Source organism: Aulonocara sp. 'chitande type north' Nkhata Bay, linkage group LG7 (genome assembly GCF_057382095.1).
Source record: "Aulonocara sp. 'chitande type north' Nkhata Bay isolate Kocher_YH1m ecotype deep benthic linkage group LG7, A_spYH_male_GT1.1, whole genome shotgun sequence".
NCBI classification, from domain to species: Eukaryota; Metazoa; Chordata; class Actinopteri; order Cichliformes; family Cichlidae; genus Aulonocara; species Aulonocara sp. 'chitande type north' Nkhata Bay.
The window spans coordinates 43,836,634-43,854,587 of NC_141350.1; the positions used below are offsets into that span (position 1 = coordinate 43,836,634).

General features: G+C 39.7%; 2 protein-coding genes across 3 annotated transcripts in view; one reads left to right on the forward strand and one right to left on the reverse strand.

The window, feature by feature from the left end:
• Window positions 1-17,954, forward strand: part of sppl3 (signal peptide peptidase 3) — a 40,438-nt gene that overhangs the window by 17,925 nt on the left and 4,559 nt on the right. Inside the window, exons 2-10 of one of the 2 annotated variants that reach the window (XM_086300578.1) lie at window positions 5,592-5,669; window positions 9,224-9,315; window positions 9,500-9,619; window positions 9,844-9,922; window positions 10,905-11,017; window positions 11,540-11,646; window positions 14,660-14,823; window positions 16,330-16,520; window positions 16,679-16,788. In XM_086300578.1, the coding sequence (XP_086156704.1) occupies window positions 5,592-5,669; window positions 9,224-9,315; window positions 9,500-9,619; window positions 9,844-9,922; window positions 10,905-11,017; window positions 11,540-11,646; window positions 14,660-14,823; window positions 16,330-16,520; window positions 16,679-16,788 (1,054 nt within the window). Of the gene's footprint in view, window positions 1-5,562; window positions 5,670-9,223; window positions 9,316-9,499; window positions 9,620-9,843; window positions 9,923-10,904; window positions 11,018-11,539; window positions 11,647-14,659; window positions 14,824-16,329; window positions 16,521-16,678; window positions 16,789-17,954 lie in introns of those variants that run through there. The other variant, XM_086300577.1, reaches the window with a different exon arrangement.
• nt5c2l1 (5'-nucleotidase, cytosolic II, like 1) overlaps window positions 7,898-17,954 on the reverse strand; it is a 42,187-nt gene continuing 32,130 nt past the window's right edge. Inside the window, exon 19 of the mRNA XM_086300576.1 lies at window positions 7,898-11,675. The gene's annotated coding sequence lies outside the window, so the exon portion shown is untranslated. The remainder of the gene's footprint in view (window positions 11,676-17,954) is intronic.

Here is a 17,954-nt window from a genome sequence, read left to right on the forward strand (position 1 = left end):
TTAATGTGCAAACATCCAGATTAGATGCAGAACTCTAATCATGACTGATTAACAAACTGAAATGGATAGATGGATATCTGAAGTTTTAAAACCATGCTCACCCTTTATCAAAATAAGTGCAATGCATCTGTCATTGTGCATAACTATGATTCCTGCTGCTTTCAGGCTGAGTTGTGTGGATCATATTTTTAATAGTGACTGAGCAGAGGGCTATTGCGTTGTTGTGCTCAATCTGTTCCTCGGCTATTTAATAAAACTGAAAAACATAAGTGCTATAGCACATGGGGATTCCACTCCAGAGGCATTATTTCAGCAAGATCTGCAGATGATCATAGGTGGCAATCCCAGACTATAGAACATTTTCTATACAATCTTTTATGTTACAGAGTATTCTAGGAACCAAATGCATGATTTATATTTTCTATCTGGAGTGTTGGCTTATGCATTTCAGTCCGATCAGGAATTGTTATACACACAGTGAAATTTCAGATGTTCAGATGTTGATGGATCTAATATAGGTGCAAAGCTAGTATTTAGTGCAAGCTCAGCTTTTATAAAACCTCAATGTGCCAGTCATTTGCTTTTAAACTACACCAATAAACATAACACCTAAAACCTGAACTTAACATTAGTACAGTTCTTTCTTTTCTTTTTTTTAATTCACACCCTCTTCTTTAGTATACAGTTTCCAGTGTGCCTTCAACTCTGTTCCATTGGCCTCATTGATTTTCATAATCAATAACTTGCTTTTCCTGAGTTCTCATTTTAACATGCAGCAAAATTAGCAATTCAGATTCTGCTGTCGAATTGGTTTCATTCGCTCCTTTGGTGTGTGTGCATTATGAGGTCCGGTCATCTCAGGGGAACATATGCTCATGGTTGTGCGGCTCAACAGTATTGTGCAGCTTCAGTGGGATGTAGGGTGGTCATAATTAATTTATTCAGATTCTTTTCCAGTTCTGTTGCATGTTTGGTTATGTAGTGATAAACGGGGATTTTTTTTTGTTCATTTTATTCTTATTCTTTAACAGGCCACTGTGATGGTTAACTGAACTCTGCTGACCCAGTTCCCTTTGTATGCACAATGCACAATGCTGTACCTTTGTATAGAATGGACATGCTGCCCAGTTAGTTTACACTTGCTGGTACAGTCTGCAGACTTCATTATTTTATTTCCAAGCATTAAACTTGCTCCACTCAGTTTATCATTTTTGTGGTTGCTGTTGGTGCCGTGCTACTTTGCTGGGACAAATGTGTCTCATGGTGATAAAATTGCCACAGCCAATTTTTCCATTGTCAGGTATAGAGTCTGAAAGGAGTCACACAAATTGCCATTTTCAGCTAGAGTCTGTTTTTGCTATGTTTAGAGTATGATGATTTAAAAAATAATACTCCATGGAAAGAACAGCACAGCCATAATTTATTCGGACGTCACCAATGGTTTGTATGTCTCTATGGGTGAATTGATTACAGAGTAGAATCCAGCAGGAAAACCACCTTTTATTCTCAGAGAGAGGCTTATTTACACAATTCACCACAGTCTAGCAAATCTAAGGGCTGAACTTTCTTCCCCTGTAATATACCAGCTCTGAAGCTCATATTTCCTCTTCCATAATTGAACTTTGAGTAAATTTGACAGTAATCACATGCATCCTGACTCACTAAATAATCCTTGTCAACTCAACATGTTTTGTTTCATAACTTTATTTGTTTTGCTGGTGTGATAGTTTTTTGGTTTGTTTTTTTTTCCCTTCTTTTTGGTAATGCTTGTATTTTAGTGAATATTTTCTTCTCCTTTAGCTAAAAAAGGAGAGGCTAGGAAGCCTCACAAAAGCTAAAATCACTTTTAAACAATTTCTCTTTTGGTACGAGTTGTCAGATCACATCAAGTGAGAATTCAACTTGTGCAACAAGCAAAAGTATATTAAAAAAACTGAAGAGTGGGCAAATCCCAAGTTAAACTTTTCTAAACTTCAAGACAAGCAAAGCTGGCACTAATGAAAGTACGGGATAGCGTTGATTGACATAAGAGTGAGTGGTGCATTTAGAGCAGGGGTTGGCAACCGTGTGGCACGCGAAGGGTTAACTGATGGCACGACCATAGCTGGATTGGCCATAGGGCATACCGGGCATTTGTGCGATGGGCCGATTGTGATTTTTCATTTTTACGGGCCGATGGTTCTTTTTTTTGTTTGTTTGTTTGTTTGTTTGTTTTTGTAACGATATAAACAATGTAAGGTGGTGGATTGGCCAGATGATGGCCGATGTGTAAAAATAAGTTCGTTGTTTGGTGGTGGCTATGGCGGAGCTCACAGAGGCCAGTGGGTGGATGAGGGAAAGAGGAGGCAGGAGGAGGGCGAGACCTGAGGCAGCCGCCGGTCCGAGTGTCAGGTGAACTGAACTTTAGGTAGAAAGTTATGACCTGCAGTCTATCTGGGTCGGGTATAAACCAAGTTTAGGTGTAGTTTATTTTCATTGTGCTGACTTTTTACAGTCAGTTACAATAACTCGTACTGTGTACTAGCTAGCATGATGAAGTTTCTATACAGCTGGCTGGGTGCTATGATGTTACTGATAGTGAACTTTATTTTATTCATAAGGTTTGTTAGCAGAGTTGCCAACTGTCCTGTAAAAAAACAGGATCGTCCCGTATTCAGAGAAATTATTACGCGTTTCGTATTGAGCTGAAAAGGAACAGTTTGTCCCGGACTTCAGCTAGAATGGAAAAAGACACAAAGCTTGAGTTTTTCTGTCTTTACGCTATCAGCTGCATCTTCTTCTCTCATTCGCTAGTACATAACAGTAACCTATAGCACACCAGAAAAATAGATTCGGACTACCTTTTAGGCTCAAGTGCAGTGACACGACTTTAACAAGTAGAAAAGTCAGTCATTCACCACCATCTTTCTCTTCTTCCTGTGCACTAAAACCACCAAAGTCCTCTTCTCCAGTGTCGGATATGAACAGGCTCATGATGGCTTCGTCATCCACTCTCAGCTTCTTTCCTTCGTTGTCACTTTCAAAACCAAACAAATCCTCGTTGTCAGTGTCAGAGTCGAACACCCTCGGAAGGGCCGTGGCGGTGTCCTCCTCTCCATCATGCAGCAGTCCAGCCCTTCGAAATCCGTTGGTGATCGTGGATGTTTTCACACTTTTCCACGCTGTCAGAATCCACTGGTGGAGTTGAGCATAACTTGCTTTTCGCAAGTTTATCGCCTATCATTATTTACGCCTCCAGCTGAACGCGTAGCGCTACTTTGAAGTTTGTTTTTCGCGCTACTTCGTACGGCACTATGTTGCCTGGCGGATGGACATGTGACCAACATACCACTCTTGAACCCTGATCCTTCCGCCAGGCAACGTAGTGCCGTACAAAAGCGGAACAAACAAAACAAATCCTCTTACGATATGACAAAAATCATGGACAATCCATAGAAAGCCGCACCTGACTAAAAGCCGCAGGGTTCAAAGCTTGTGCAAAAAGTAGCGGCTTATAGCCCGACAATTACGGTAATATTCATTTCTAGTATCAGCTGATGTTTGCTGGAGCCACAGCTGTAAAGGCTGCTGGTCATGATATCGGTTTGCTTATCTGGTGAGAGGGAAACGTGAAGATGAAACCAGGAGATGTCCTGATGTTACTGAATCATCAGAGCTGAACAAGTGATGGAGAAACAGGTTTACCTTTTAGGTGACATGAATGAGTTGAAGGGAAGTTGTGAACTGTTTCTGAGAGACAAATAACACCAGGATCCTTTTCTAAGTAGCTGACAGCTGGTAACTGTGCAGGGGCGGGTCTAGCAAAGTTTTGCCAGGGGGCCAGCTGGGGCATTGACAGGGAAAGGGGGGCACAAAGAAATACTTTTCTTTCTTATTCTCATTTAAAATGTCTGGCTTTAAGTAAATAATTATCTGAATCTTACAACCAAAGATTTCATCTCATGTAAAATGTATAGAGATCATACATATACCAACAGGACTGTACATCACTGTCACAACAGCGTTCGTTTTCATTTAAAGGCTTTATGGCTTTTCCTATAATACCTGGTGGGCCAGTCTTTAGTCAAAATGCCCGGGCCGATTTTTTTTTTTTTTTTTTTTTTTTTGTCCCAGTCCAGCCCTGGGCACGACACGCAGTGAATTAATCTGAGAAGGTGCATTAAAAAATAAATGGCTGGGCCAGCGGTGCACATCGCACACATTAGTTGTGCCGCTTCTTAATGATGGTATTTTAGCTGACAACTCCAACTACCAGATTCAACTTGTAGTTGGCTAAAGATAACTTAGCCTACCGGTGAGAGGGACGTTGCTAGCTGGCACCTTTTCAAGCGATGTTGAAATTTCCACATTCCGACACTTCAAATGTGCTCGGCGCAGCAACAGCACTGTGGAAATACATGGATACATCCGTAGACTCAAGACAGAATTCACAATGTGTTTTCAGGACTTTCAGGTGTATGGACCACTGTTTTCTTTTCTGATCAAACCAGAAAGGCTTAATGAGCAGCTGGATTTGGCGCAATGAATAAATTTAATAGTTAAAGACATTCAAACATTTTCTGAACTTTTAAGTGCCCACTGACACTCTGTTTTACACAACAAAATAAAAAATGTTAACTCTTTACCCCTTGAAAGCCTTAGAGGAGCAGTTTCAGTAATGTTTCAGGGCTGTTAGTGAAGGTGGTCTCTGCTTATGCGGCTACCCTTGGAAAAAATGGTCATCGAACCACATCTTTATTATTTATATGGATTCTAGCAGAAGCATTTCACCACAAAGGTTTGATTTGTTTTTACAGCAAAAGCAGTACCTAAACTCTTTTTTTTTTTTTAAGTTTTTCACTCGAGTTAACTCCTCCACATTGTTGTCTCCTGCTGCATCATCCTGACTTTTGTTGTTAACCTTTGTGGTTAAAAAAAGAGAGACTTTGGTGTTTTCTTTTCTTTTCGCTCATACTTTGAAGCATGTGACACTTGTTTTCAGTCTCCTTTTCCTGGCTGCTGCATGTCTTAGCACTTATTGAAAAAAACATTTAAACTGATGAAATATCAAGTCTAATAATGCCAAGTGTTAGAGGCCACACCACTGTATTTTTAGTTAAACAAATCCCATCAGCATCACAGTTGTGAGACTGCTCTCCAGAACAGCAGCCACTTTGCTATAGCAGTGAAACTCATCGCATATTCCTCATATTCTTAGCAGTTCTGTTTGTGAGATGTCATTGAGGTTGCTGGCATTGGTCTATTTAATACTTTTTTATATGCTGTTCACTATTGAATGTAGTGAATGGAGCCCAGAGTTTTGCCCTGACAGCTGTGACCGGAGAGTACAGAACATAAACACACACAAGCATCAAGTATAATCGCTTGACAACAGCATCTGAGTGTTAGGAATTTGAAAACTTAAGCTGTGGTAAAATAAATATCAACAGCAGCACAGTTAATTATCAGATTCATGTGTTTCTGCTCTTCAACAGTACATAGCAGTAATCTTGTGTTAATAATGAGACAGTTGTGCTTTTGTTGTTGTTAAATGTCCATGCGTAGTCATTTGTGCCGTAAGTAATGTTTGTATGTCTCTCTTTCTTCTATAGGGCGTACTCCCTAGTTGACTCCAGTCAGGTGTCCACCTTCCTCATTTCCATTCTGCTCATTGTCTATGGCAGCTTCAGGTGAGTGTTAATAGCAAAAGGGGTTTTTAGTGTTTCTATTACAGTAGATGAGCAGTAAAATGTAGGTTGTTTTTTTTTGGGGGGGGTTTTTTTTTTAATAAATTTTTTTGTTTGTGTTCAAGTCAGTAAAAATGCTCAAGTTCTAGTTTAATTGTTTGGATTAGCAAACAGCAAAATTACGACATCTCTCTAATTTATATTTTGTGATTAATCTGTATGGATATATTATCTTCTCCCATCCCAGTAATAACAGGTGTAATCTATCATTAAAACTGGACATAATTTAATTAATGATCAAAATGATGATAACATTTTCACAGTGTTTTACCAGTCAGCCCACAAAACAGTCCCTATGAATTTTCACGTAGTCTAAATTTGTCTCCATACTGGGTACCTGAGGGGCTTTACTGTTGACTGCGGCAGTCTTTATGTGACCAAAGCAATCAAAGGTTTTCAGTTAGCACTGTATAACCCTTTGTGACCAAATTTACCTAGTGACAACAAGCAACCTCCAGCAACTACTCACAACCACACAGGGAATATTAATGTTTCCCTAGAGAGCCGTGGTTGCCTGGGGGTGGGGGAATGGGCTCCTGTTAGACTTGTAACCAAGACCAGAGGGTATCAAGACCAAGACAAAGTCGAAACGAGACCAAGACAAAAAAGTCTTTAAACTGCAGCCAGATGCTGCTTCGTTTATGGGTGTCAGGCATATTTATGTGTTTTTGCGATGCACTTGCACACCCCTCCTCACCGCTGTCTACTGTCTCACTCACTTACTGAGAGGACAGACACAAGCTCCACTTGACTGTCGTGTCTCTCACCCTCTGTTTTCCACATAATGATATTATCCTATATCTTCGCATGTGATTGGCCACAATATGGATGGATTGGACCATAGCTGAGCCACTGTGTGAGAGCTGAGCAGTGAAAGGAAATTGAGGAGCCGGCTCTCGCTCAATGGGAGTCGACTCTGATTCACTACAAAGCACTCTCTATGCACGGCTCTTAGAGCTGATGCTTTTGCGCATGACAGATTATCGAACGTTGCGTTGTGTGTCATGGATACTGTTGACTCCAAATCTCCCAACCACTATGTTGATCTGAGACAGCAAGACAGAGAGAGCGAGACCAAGACAAGACCGAGGGATCCGAGACCAAGACAAGACCAAGACCACGTAAAAGTGGTCTCGAGACATCCTACTCTAGCTCCTGTGTGCCCGGTGCCTTATTCACACTTCTAATTATATGATAGAAATCAATAAGTCACACTATAATCTGTGAACAATAAACAGTTTAACTCTAATAACTGCACATTTGCAAAGCTACACACATGCTGGGTAATATTTACTAGCTAGGTAACCTGACATCATTAACATCCGACATGGAGTCCATCATTGCATTACACAAAGAGACCAGGAATATGTCAAAAACATACAGCACTCGTCTACTGTCTGACTTTGTTCAATTTAAAAAAAGAAAAAAAAAATTGTGCTGAACTTTCACTGTGGTTGTGTCTCAGGCAGCTTCTTTACACAAAGTATCAGGAAACCAGCTAAGGCACAGAAACATGTTACTTGAGGCAATCGAGTGTTCTTCCTGATAACAGGATAGTTTGTGCCACATAAGTTTGTTTTAAAGTCTTAGTTCACAGCTCTGCTATGGAAATGCTAGCCTGACTTTTAACTTTTAAGGACTTTTTCCTTAAAATAGGGCATCACAGCTAACCAAAAACAACAGAGAACGCCTCTTATGGGAGTCTCTGTCTCTTTTTATGACCTTAAAATGTTTTATACACTTTGTGGTACTGAAAAAAGGTTGAAACACTAAACATTCATATAGCTGTGATTATACCATGAAACTGCCACTCAGCCATCACTCCAGCAAGCACAGCAGCTTGCAAAGCATCAGACAAAATTTAGTTAGTTAATTATTATTAACTTATTGCACTCTGCTCATTCTAGTCTGAGGCGGCTGCTGTTGGGAGGCATGCCATTTGATAGTATAAATTTGAGTATAAATCTCTGGCAGCGATGACAAAAATAAATCAAAATGTAAAAAAATTCCAACGTGGCTAAGGTGAAATCTTAATTAGAAACAAAAAGTGATACAATTTTTTACGATAAAAAATGTCAGTTAAATATATGATATAGGAGACACACACAGTGATATTTGAGAAGTGAAACAAAGTTTATTGGATTTACAGAAGCAACCAATGATTTATACAGGAAAATAATGACTATTAAGGTTGCCCAAACTTTTGCATCCCACTGTAAGTGATAAGTGGCCTCAAACTATTTTTGCAGGATCTCCGAGGCAAGATACGTTTTTGTGTAGGAAGTGTTTGAAATGCGACTTGGTGGTAACTGATGTTCCCAAACTTTGGAATTTCCCACATTTTCATGTGTGTTTGAAAAGATGGTTTACATTAGCAAGTTTGACTTACTCATGCATCTCAGATCAGCTTGTTGCAGCTGTTGACGAGACTATCTAAAGAACCTCAGCCCAACCACAAACACAAGTGGCACCTTTAAGTAACTGATATCAGGATTTTTTATTTTTGGTTACTGTGTTGTTGGTCTTTAAAACTTTCGTTTTGTCTTTGAATCAAATCTGGTTTGAACTGTAGGATCCCAGCCTCTCTAGTGTGACAGTAATCTTGTACTTTATTAACATGAAAAGTGCCATAGATGTTAAAGAATGCAAAAAAGATGGTTAGAGAAGGCAACGAGTTTTCAAAGATATCCAGTGAGCATTTTTCTATCTGTGTAACAATAAATGGTATAAAGTCTGCTTATAATTGTTTAGATAAACATGCATCCATACGTAATTTCCACTGCTTCTCCACATTTTCAGTTTGCACCCTCTTCTGGTAGTATGGCTTATAGTACCAGAATGGAAAATTGGTATCAAAGTATGACTTAAAAAAGCTACTGTAGATAAGCATAATTAATTCAAAACATGCATCAAGTTTAAATTTGCTAATGTTTAAGGATTAAATTTTTTTGAACTCAAGGTTTCCAGTCACGGGATTTGTGAGTCAGGCATTCTGACTCAAAGAAAAGATGTGCTTTTTCAGGCACAAGCTTTACACTCTTCTGCCCACACTCTTTATTAGCAAGTCATCAGACTGGACCTGTGTATGCAGACTTGGCCTGCACAATATGAAGAAACTCAGTATTGATTATCTGTTTGACATGTGACAAAGAAATATTAAAATATGCATTTTTGGCAGTACAGGTCTCTTGTCTTTTTTGCTTTAATAGATACACAGCTTATGTAGAAACCAAATATTTAAAAAACAAAAAACAAAACCTATGCCTAGTAAATGAAGAAATAAAATTAAAAGCTTGCATGCTAAATGTGAGGGTCTTTTGCAAGGTGCTTATCATGCAAAAGACCCTGAAATTGAGCTGCTAGAGCATCCACAATGAGATCTGATTTGCAGAGATTGCGTTTTCACCTCCCTTCACCTCATACTAATGTACATGCTTTGAGGAGCTAATTGTGGAAGCCAGAATCACACATAGGTTTTCTTTCCCTTCCTTGTGCAGGTCATTAAACATGGATTGTGAGAACCAGGACAAGGATAAGGATGGAAACCCTTCAACAACGGGGTCATTCAATAACAACAATACAAACAACAGTAAGTATTACATACAGGGCAAAGTTGAACTGTGCATGCTAAACGTTTTCTTGGATTTTCAGGTAATAACTTATGAATGATTAAATTCTCTGCTCGTACCGTTGTTTTTAAAGTCATATATAATATCCATTTCTGTTTTGTGCATTTTAATCCATCTTACATTAATGTTTGAATTCCTTTTCAGGCATTCAGACTATAGACTCCACACAGGCCCTGTTTCTGCCCATAGGAGCCTCAGTGTCTCTGCTAGTCATGTTTTTCTTCTTCGACTCTGTACAGGTGGTCTTCACCATCTGCACTGCAGGTAACTACCAGTCTTGAACATACCACAAAAAATAAGCTGTGGAGTTATTATAAAGCTTTTATGTTAGTGTTGTGTAATTACGCACTGGGGAAACATCTTTACTGCATTGATTATTATAACTGAAGACATTAGCTGCCCCATTAAACTGACAGGAACCACTGGAACAAGCAGCGGAGGTGAACTGGGCTTTGGATTTAACTGCTGTGTTTTGTTCCTCTCCTCAGTTCTTGCAACAATTGCATTTGCATTCCTTTTGTTGCCAATGTGCCAGTATCTGACCAGACCCTGCTCCCCACAGAACAAGTAAGAAAATCATGTTTCATAGTCTTTCTGGCTCCTGCTCAATTGCTCTGTGGTGTTTTGCGTTTCTTCCACAAAGTATTCAAAAAGGTCTTTTACTACTGCTTATCAAATGTCCTTGTCCTCTCAGCTGTTCCTGGTGTGATGGAAATGCTTTGTATTAATTTCACAGAGTAGAACGGAAACTAGATGCAAAGCTCAATACCACTGGGAAATTTATTTTGAATGTTTGGAGGTAGTAAAAATTCAATAAATTCTCTTGCATTGCCTTGCTCCATATAATTTCCATTTAAAAGTTCAGCATAGTCTCTAGATTAAGACATCTAGAATAATCAACTCTTCTATTCCACCGGGGAGTTCACACAGAGTCACCAGGAGAGCTCATCTGCTCAATAAACTGACACGGAAAAAACTGCTTTAAATAAAAACGACTTTGTTTAAACATTCAAATCCCCATATCTAGTTTTCAGTAAATCTTTGTCTGCTTCTCTCACCCAAAACAATTCCATACCTACCCAGAATCCCTTTAGACTTAATAAAGTATGGTCATGATGGCAACGGCTTTCCACATGCCATTTGACAAAAATTCCTGACATCACCCTCCCATCAAAGCATCAGCTGAATGCCCCAGAGCAAGCCTGAACCACTGAGGCTCCACCCTACAACCCACACAATGTAATGGTTTCTCTGCCAGCGCCACACCCCAGGGAAAACTCCTAGCTGAAAGATGGACACCTGCATGCTATTTACCAAAATAACTACTGTTAACTTGATCTGTAAAGCAGTTTACAGGCTTACCTTCCACTCTCACTCATCCAAACATCAGTTGTCTCAAACATAAGTTCTTTGTACAGTAGTCGATATGCAGCAGATCCTCAGTTAAGAAATATATCCACCTGTAAAAGTTTTTGTGCACTGCATTTTACCCCAAAGTGCTCTGTGAGATTTAAGTGGGTCACTTCTGTGTCTTTTTGTCTCATTGCAGGATTTCGTTTGGTTGCTGTGGGCGCTTCACTCTGGCTGAGCTCCTGTCTTTCTCACTCTCTGTTATGCTGGTGCTCATCTGGGTGCTGACTGGACACTGGCTTCTCATGGACGGTACGTTGCTCTGCCTTAACTTTTGTATGAATGTTGCTTCAGTTCATACTACAAACAGAATGAGAATCCACAGATAAGAGCCGCAGCAATGAAATTTAAACACAAAGTAGTCAGGTTTCAGAAATGTAACTGCAATGTGTGATTTGGTGTTGTTTTAACATGCCCTGCTACACAGCATGCTAAAAGTAAGCATTTTAACATCTTCAGCTTGTAATGATTCATAGTTTTAAAAGAAGTACTTCTCCTAATGGTGGAAAAGTACATGCTAAATATTAGTCATTGGTTCTATATTTTACCCACATGACTAACCCATGAACTGGCATTCCAGTTCGCTGGACTTTGAAAAAGGTAATGACAGACTCCCAGCTCAATATAAAGGTATATGTTGGTATTCATCTTCAGTTATGCAGCCCTGAGAAAATCAATTTCAAGTAGGAAAATAATTTGAACAGCTTTATTGTGTTGATGTTTTCATTCATTTCTTTTGAAAATGTGAAATTATATGTTGTCCTCTCCTTTCAGCTTTAGCCATGGGCTTGTGCGTCGCCATGATAGCGTTTGTGCGACTTCCCAGTCTGAAGGTGTCTTGCCTGCTGCTGTCAGGACTGCTCATTTATGATGTTTTCTGGGTAAGAGATGCTCCCAACCCAAATTAAACCTGCAACACATACAAGCAGCTTCCATGAGACGCAGCAAACAGACTGCGATATATGAAGCACACATTCAAAGAGAAAATTTCTGTTTATAAACAAAAAACAAACAAACATGATGATTCACGATTATGAAAGGCTTTGTATTTATTCCTCAAACCTGCAGGCCGGTGTCTGTCATTGCTGATTAAGTGAGGCACTTTACATTGAACAGTATTGAGTTTGGGGGAGAACTTGATCGCATTGACTGCTGTGCAGAAATTAAATAAATCATGAAAAATTAAAAATTCATTTGGCAGAAAGCAAAACTGATCGAATTAACATGTTAAATGAATCATGAAGGTGATCTTGCTACAGAGGGTGCTAGTCCAGGAAACACTAGATCACTAATTCACTAAGACATTTAAGCATCTAAGTCTTGCTAGCATTTTATGGCAGACTTTTGGTATGTCTCTCTTCTTTGTTTAATATCCTCTAATTTTACAATGCTACACATCTTTCAACAGCCCCATGTCTGGTCAGTTAAACAGTTCTTCCATTTTGTAGGTAGTGTGTTGAGTACTGCTTAGAGCTGCTCAAAACAGAGGAAAAAAATATATTTTAAGACACAAAAAAATAGTTGTGTATCTGTGTTTACATGCACAAAAGGTTTACGTTTTGTGTCTATAAATAATAGAGCGATGTTTAGCTGTCTCTGCAGTAAGTTCATCTCGTGGATGGTCTTCAGCGCCACTGTCTTAGACCACTCGTTCTGCTCAGCAACCTAGATGAGCTACAGCATCACAGCAGCAGCCCTTTACCTGCTGTGGGTTCATGTTGTCCTCCAGCTCACAGCAGATCTCCAGAGCAGAACAACAACTTTAATAATGGCAGAGACTGTTTTAAAAGTGTGCCGTCATAACGCCACCCATTCATTTCTGAAGTCCTGATTGTGAAGCCTCAGGTTGAGCATTTCTGCTCTCTCGCTTCCTTAATTGTAAAAAAACCCCCACAAAAGTGACAAGGACAAGTCTGACTGTGAAGCCACATGCTCATTTTCTATTGACTTGTGATTCATACCACAGAAATTCCTCTATGTTGAAACAAGCCACGACGAAGATTTACATAACAGGCTTAATTTTCTTAATTATTTATTTTCGTGTTCAAAATTACCCGAAATGATTGACTGAGCCCTTCAGCTCAAGGAAGGTGTATACAGGCATAAAGTCAGAAAGCAGTTTTTTCCCTTAGACCTCTATAGGACCAGAAGTCTTTTTGAAATTATAGCCATCACTATCTAGTCGCCTTCAGATAGATTCCAGGATTAAGACACTTCCCACGTCTGCACTGGCTTCATTTTTCTGACCCGGTAGCTGCATCCATATTTTATATTAGACAGTTGTCTATCAAAGACATCTGCAGTTGTGGCTTCAGCAATGAGAAAAAGAGTCAAGACATATATACATAAAAATATATATATATGTGTATGAAACTGGCAGTGATTTCTAAACAGACGATGCAGCACTTATTAAAATCTCTTGAATTAAAACTTATTAAACTACACCTCTGGTATGCAAAGACAGAACTTACAAACAAGTGTCTTATGATCGAAATACTTATGGACGTAGTTGTATACTTGGGTGACATTCGGTGTATATATAAGAAGAGAACCTGGCCAGTTTATTGGAGGACCCCTATTAAAAATGTTTCAATCTGTCAGTATATGGCTTTAAATGAAAAGGAAGGGACAGAAAAAACAACCTTCATCCATGTTATGAAATCTGTTTGTTTCGTCTACCTGGAAGAAAAATATCGGTCAATATCTGAGATTGTGGCAGCACAGTGGCACGGTGATTAGCACTGTTGCTTCACAGCAAGAAGGTCATGAGTTCAATTCAACCACCTGTTCGAAGCCTCTCTGTGTGGAGTTTGCATGTTCTCCCCCTGTTTGCATGGGTTCTCTCCAGATACTCCGGCTTCCTCCCATAGTCTAAAGGTGAGGCTATTTAGGCAAACTGGTGAATCTAAATTGCCCATGTAAGTGTGACTGGTTGTCTGTCTCTGTGTTAGCCCTGCAAAGAGCTGGTGACCTGTACCCCACCTCTCGCCCTGTAGTAGCTGGGATAGGCTCCAGCCCCCAGTTCATGTTCAGGAAGAATTCAAAATTAACTTGATGACAGCCCTATGATTTTTTTTTTTTTTTTTTTTTACAAAATAAAATTTTTTGTTGATTTTATTTTGTAAAGCACTAAGGAATGGGTTAAATGTGCATGTCTGCTGTCCACTGATGAAGCCGTTTGCTTTTCCCAGAACAACCAGCATTTTGAAAAGTGCTTAAAAATGGTCAATTGTATTTTGCGCTAAGTACAGACATTTTTACACCAGTATTGAGTGTTACCCTAATTTAAAGCCAAGTCAGTTGCCTTTGAATTTGACAAATGCCATAAGCACCAGAATCGGAAAGCAGTACAGCAGCAGCTTTGCAAACAAACATGCCGCTTTCCTTCAGATTTATAGAAATTTTAAATTCACATGGGTAAAAGGGTAAGGAAAGCTGAGTGCCATATACATTTCATTTATGGCATTCAGTAGAATTTCCATTAAATACATCAAAGTGAGCACACGCTCTTGAAGAGTCTGCCCTGTCAGCTATGACTGAAGAGCACATAATGCAAACACACAGTAGTCAGACATAATCTCCTGAGACCGGTAGCTTTGTCTTTATTAAAGAGCTGTTATGAGTTGCTCTGTCAGAGTGAATTAAAAGTGCATAAATACTGATGGTGCCTCTTATCAAAACTTGGGCATTGACAAATTTATAAGCCGTCCCTGCTGTGGAATTTCCGTGTTACTTAATATCAAACTGGCTGCAGCCATCTTCTTTTAAGTGGGATTTTCTTGCTTTTCATGCCATAAACATTGTGTTTTGAGTTTTATGAGAAAAGTCGCAACAGTCACTTTGGGTTGTGGTGAAGCCTGATAAGTATTAACAGCCGGCTCTCTTTCTTTCCAGGTGTTTTTCTCAGCATACATCTTCAATAGTAATGTGATGGTCAAAGTAGCCACTCAGCCTGCTGAAAATCCCATAGATGTTCTGTCCAGGAAGCTCCATTTGGGGCCGGGGATGGGCCGTGACGTACCCCGCCTCTCCTTGCCCGGCAAACTCGTCTTTCCCAGGTAATGCTGCTCTCAATCATAAAGCAGTGCAGTGTGTGCTTGGTACACATTCATTTGGGATCACCGAGTCGTTTGCTTGTGATCAGCCTCTGCGTGTGCATGATGTGTGACCTTTATTCAGTCACTGATGCTCACTTCATCACACCGCTCAGCTTTTTGACATTTAAGTTTGCTAAATGTTACCGACCCTTGAAAAGACATCTTTCAGGTCCCACGAGGTGAATCCTAAAGTATTGTTATCTCGCGGCTGTTGGTGTCGCCAACAAATTTACAACACCTTCAGGAAACAAAGGACAAACATTTTAACTACCTCTTAAGATCTGCCTCAAGATTAATGCTAAAGGGTACATCCTAATAGCTGAAACTGTCAGTGAATTAGTATACCAGTTTGTGGGGTTTGTTTGTTTGTTTGTTTTTGTCCCTTTGTCACAATGAGTATGTATTCTTTGTGTTGGATGACAACCTAAACATGAACTTAGACACCGTCAGACAAAACACGTGCTTGTGCTTCAGAAAGGTTTGATATGTTATGTTTTCCTCGTACTCTGCTTTGGAGTTATATTGATTAAGTGAGAAAACAGCTGTTAATGTTTTATTTCCTGCCATAGAATGAGTTGCAAACATGACCTTGCTGATTCTCTATACCTCCATTAAAGGATTGAATTGCATGAATCGAGTCCCTGGATCAATATTAGTTTGATGTTTTCCCTTTTCCTTTTTATTTATTTATTTATTTATTTATTTTCAGAATTGCATATTTTTCAGGATATGATGTGAAATTTTTTGCCCCGTCTTGCAATGGTAAACAGTCCTTACAAATGGAAACTTGGAAACCGAATCTAAACCCAGATTTGGACCAATGCCAGAGGTTAATCATCTCCAGCTATAATTTTGTTGCATGATCCTGCTAGCAAACTAAACCAATCACATATTCTATCTTACTCTGCATAACTTTCTTTACTGAGGTAAAATCAAGTGAAGCTCAAGCCTCAGACTGCATTAAGTGCTCCATTTTGGACAGTTTTTTGACTCTTGTATTATGTCAGAGAGGAGATATACTTAATATGGTCCATGGTCTCCAGCGCAGCAGGTCAGAAGAAACTAGGCTTAAAGGTAGAGGAGCCACAAGTGCCTTCCAGGTGTAGGTTGAATTATAAGTTAAATAAAGTTTATTATTATTATTATTATTATTATTATTATAAATAATAGCTGGTAATAAGCAGTTCTAGGGCCCCTTTAAAAATGAGTGTGTTAGTAGCACTAACAGAGCTGCAGTTAACATAATACAGCTGAAGCTGACACCTAAAGCTGTCAGTTCCTTTTCTGTTTCAGTGATCGTAGTAACCACAGTGCGGCTACCATGGTGACTGACTTTTGGCCGATTTCAGTCTGATATTTGCTCAGGACCTTGTGTTGGCTTTAGCCAAGTAGTGATGAAATGGAAATAAAAGACACAGGAATTGATTTGCCATCATTTCTTCTTTTTTGCTCTTTGCTCCTGCGCAGTTCCACAGGAAGTCACTTCTCGATGCTGGGAATAGGAGACATCGTGATGCCAGGGCTGCTGTTATGCTTTGTCCTGCGTTATGATAACTACAAGAAGCAAGCGACCGGGGAAGTCCCAGGGCCCGGTAACATGTCTGGACGCATGCAGCGCGTCTCCTATTTCCACTGCACTCTCATCGGATACTTTGTAGGTAAGCAATCAATGAAGGGATGGATAAGGTCAAGGTTATATTGTCTCAGTGTTAGGCAGTGGTGAATTTTTGTTTTGTTTTTTTTAAGCTGTGACCTTTCAAAATGTTTTGTCTTAAGTATTTGTGACATTTCTGACATGTTGTTGATGTTTCCTCAGGACTGCTGACTGCCACCGTGGCCTCCAGGATCCATCGTGCTGCACAGCCCGCTCTGCTCTACCTGGTGCCCTTCACCCTGCTGCCTCTGCTCACCATGGCCTACCTGAAGGTATAATAACAGCCATGGACTGTGGCAAAAATCTAGCTGTTGCAGTTCTGATTTAGAAATAACAAAAGAAAGAAAGAAAGACTACGTGTGGGGGGAAAAAAATGAGCTCTTTGCTTTGTGCTGCTTTTAGAGAAGTGTGAATCTAATTGTTAAGTGAAACTATAAACTGCACTCAATTTCTATAAATGGTAACATTTTCTTCGAAAGTGCTAAAGGCTTGCCCATGTTGTTTAATAAACTGGTTACTGGGACTTTAAACTAAGGAAAATCAGAAGACAGTGATAAAATGTCAGCATGCTTTTTCAACGCACATTCATCTGACTTCAACAAGAAACTCATACTTGTGTATTTAAAGGTTCAGTCAGGGTTTATTTAACAGAAAAAACTCGTCATACTCGTGTGTGTGTGTGTGCGTGTGCGTGTGTGTGTGTGTGTCTTCCAACAAACTAATGCATACTCTTAAACTTAAAATTAGTCCATTTAAAAAAACAAAAAAACAACAACAGCATAGAAGCAGGCGCCACTTTGTGGAAGCCACCATGTTGGCCTGCCATCTTGAATAATACAGTGTTTGAGATGGACATCGCCATCCTGCCGATAGTCTTTTAGGTATGTTGACCTAACCCTGCAAAAACGGCAGCGCTTACTGACAGAAAGGTTCAGGATACGCTCGATACAGTGGGGCAAAAAAGTATTTAGTCAGCCACCGATTGTGCAAGTTCCCCCACTTAAAATGATGACAGAGGTCAGTAATTTGCACCAGAGGTACACTTCAACTGTGAGAGACAGAATGTGAAAAAAAATCCATGAATTCACATGGTAGGATTTGTAAAGAATTTATTCGTAAATTAGGGTGGAAAATAAGTATTTGGTCACCTCAAACAAGGAAAATCTTTGGCTCTCACAGACCTGTAACGTCTTCTGTAAGAAGCTTTTCTGTCCCCCACTCGTTACCTGTATGAATGGCACCTGTTTGAACTCATCATCTGTATAAAAGACACCTGTCCACAGCCTCAAACAGTCAGGCTCCAAACTCCGCCATGGCCAAGACCAAAGAGCTTTCGAAGGACACCAGGAAAAGTATTGTAGACCTGCACCAGACTGGGAAGAGTGAATCTACAATAGGCAAGCAGCTTGGTGTGAAAAAATCAACTGTGGGAGCAATC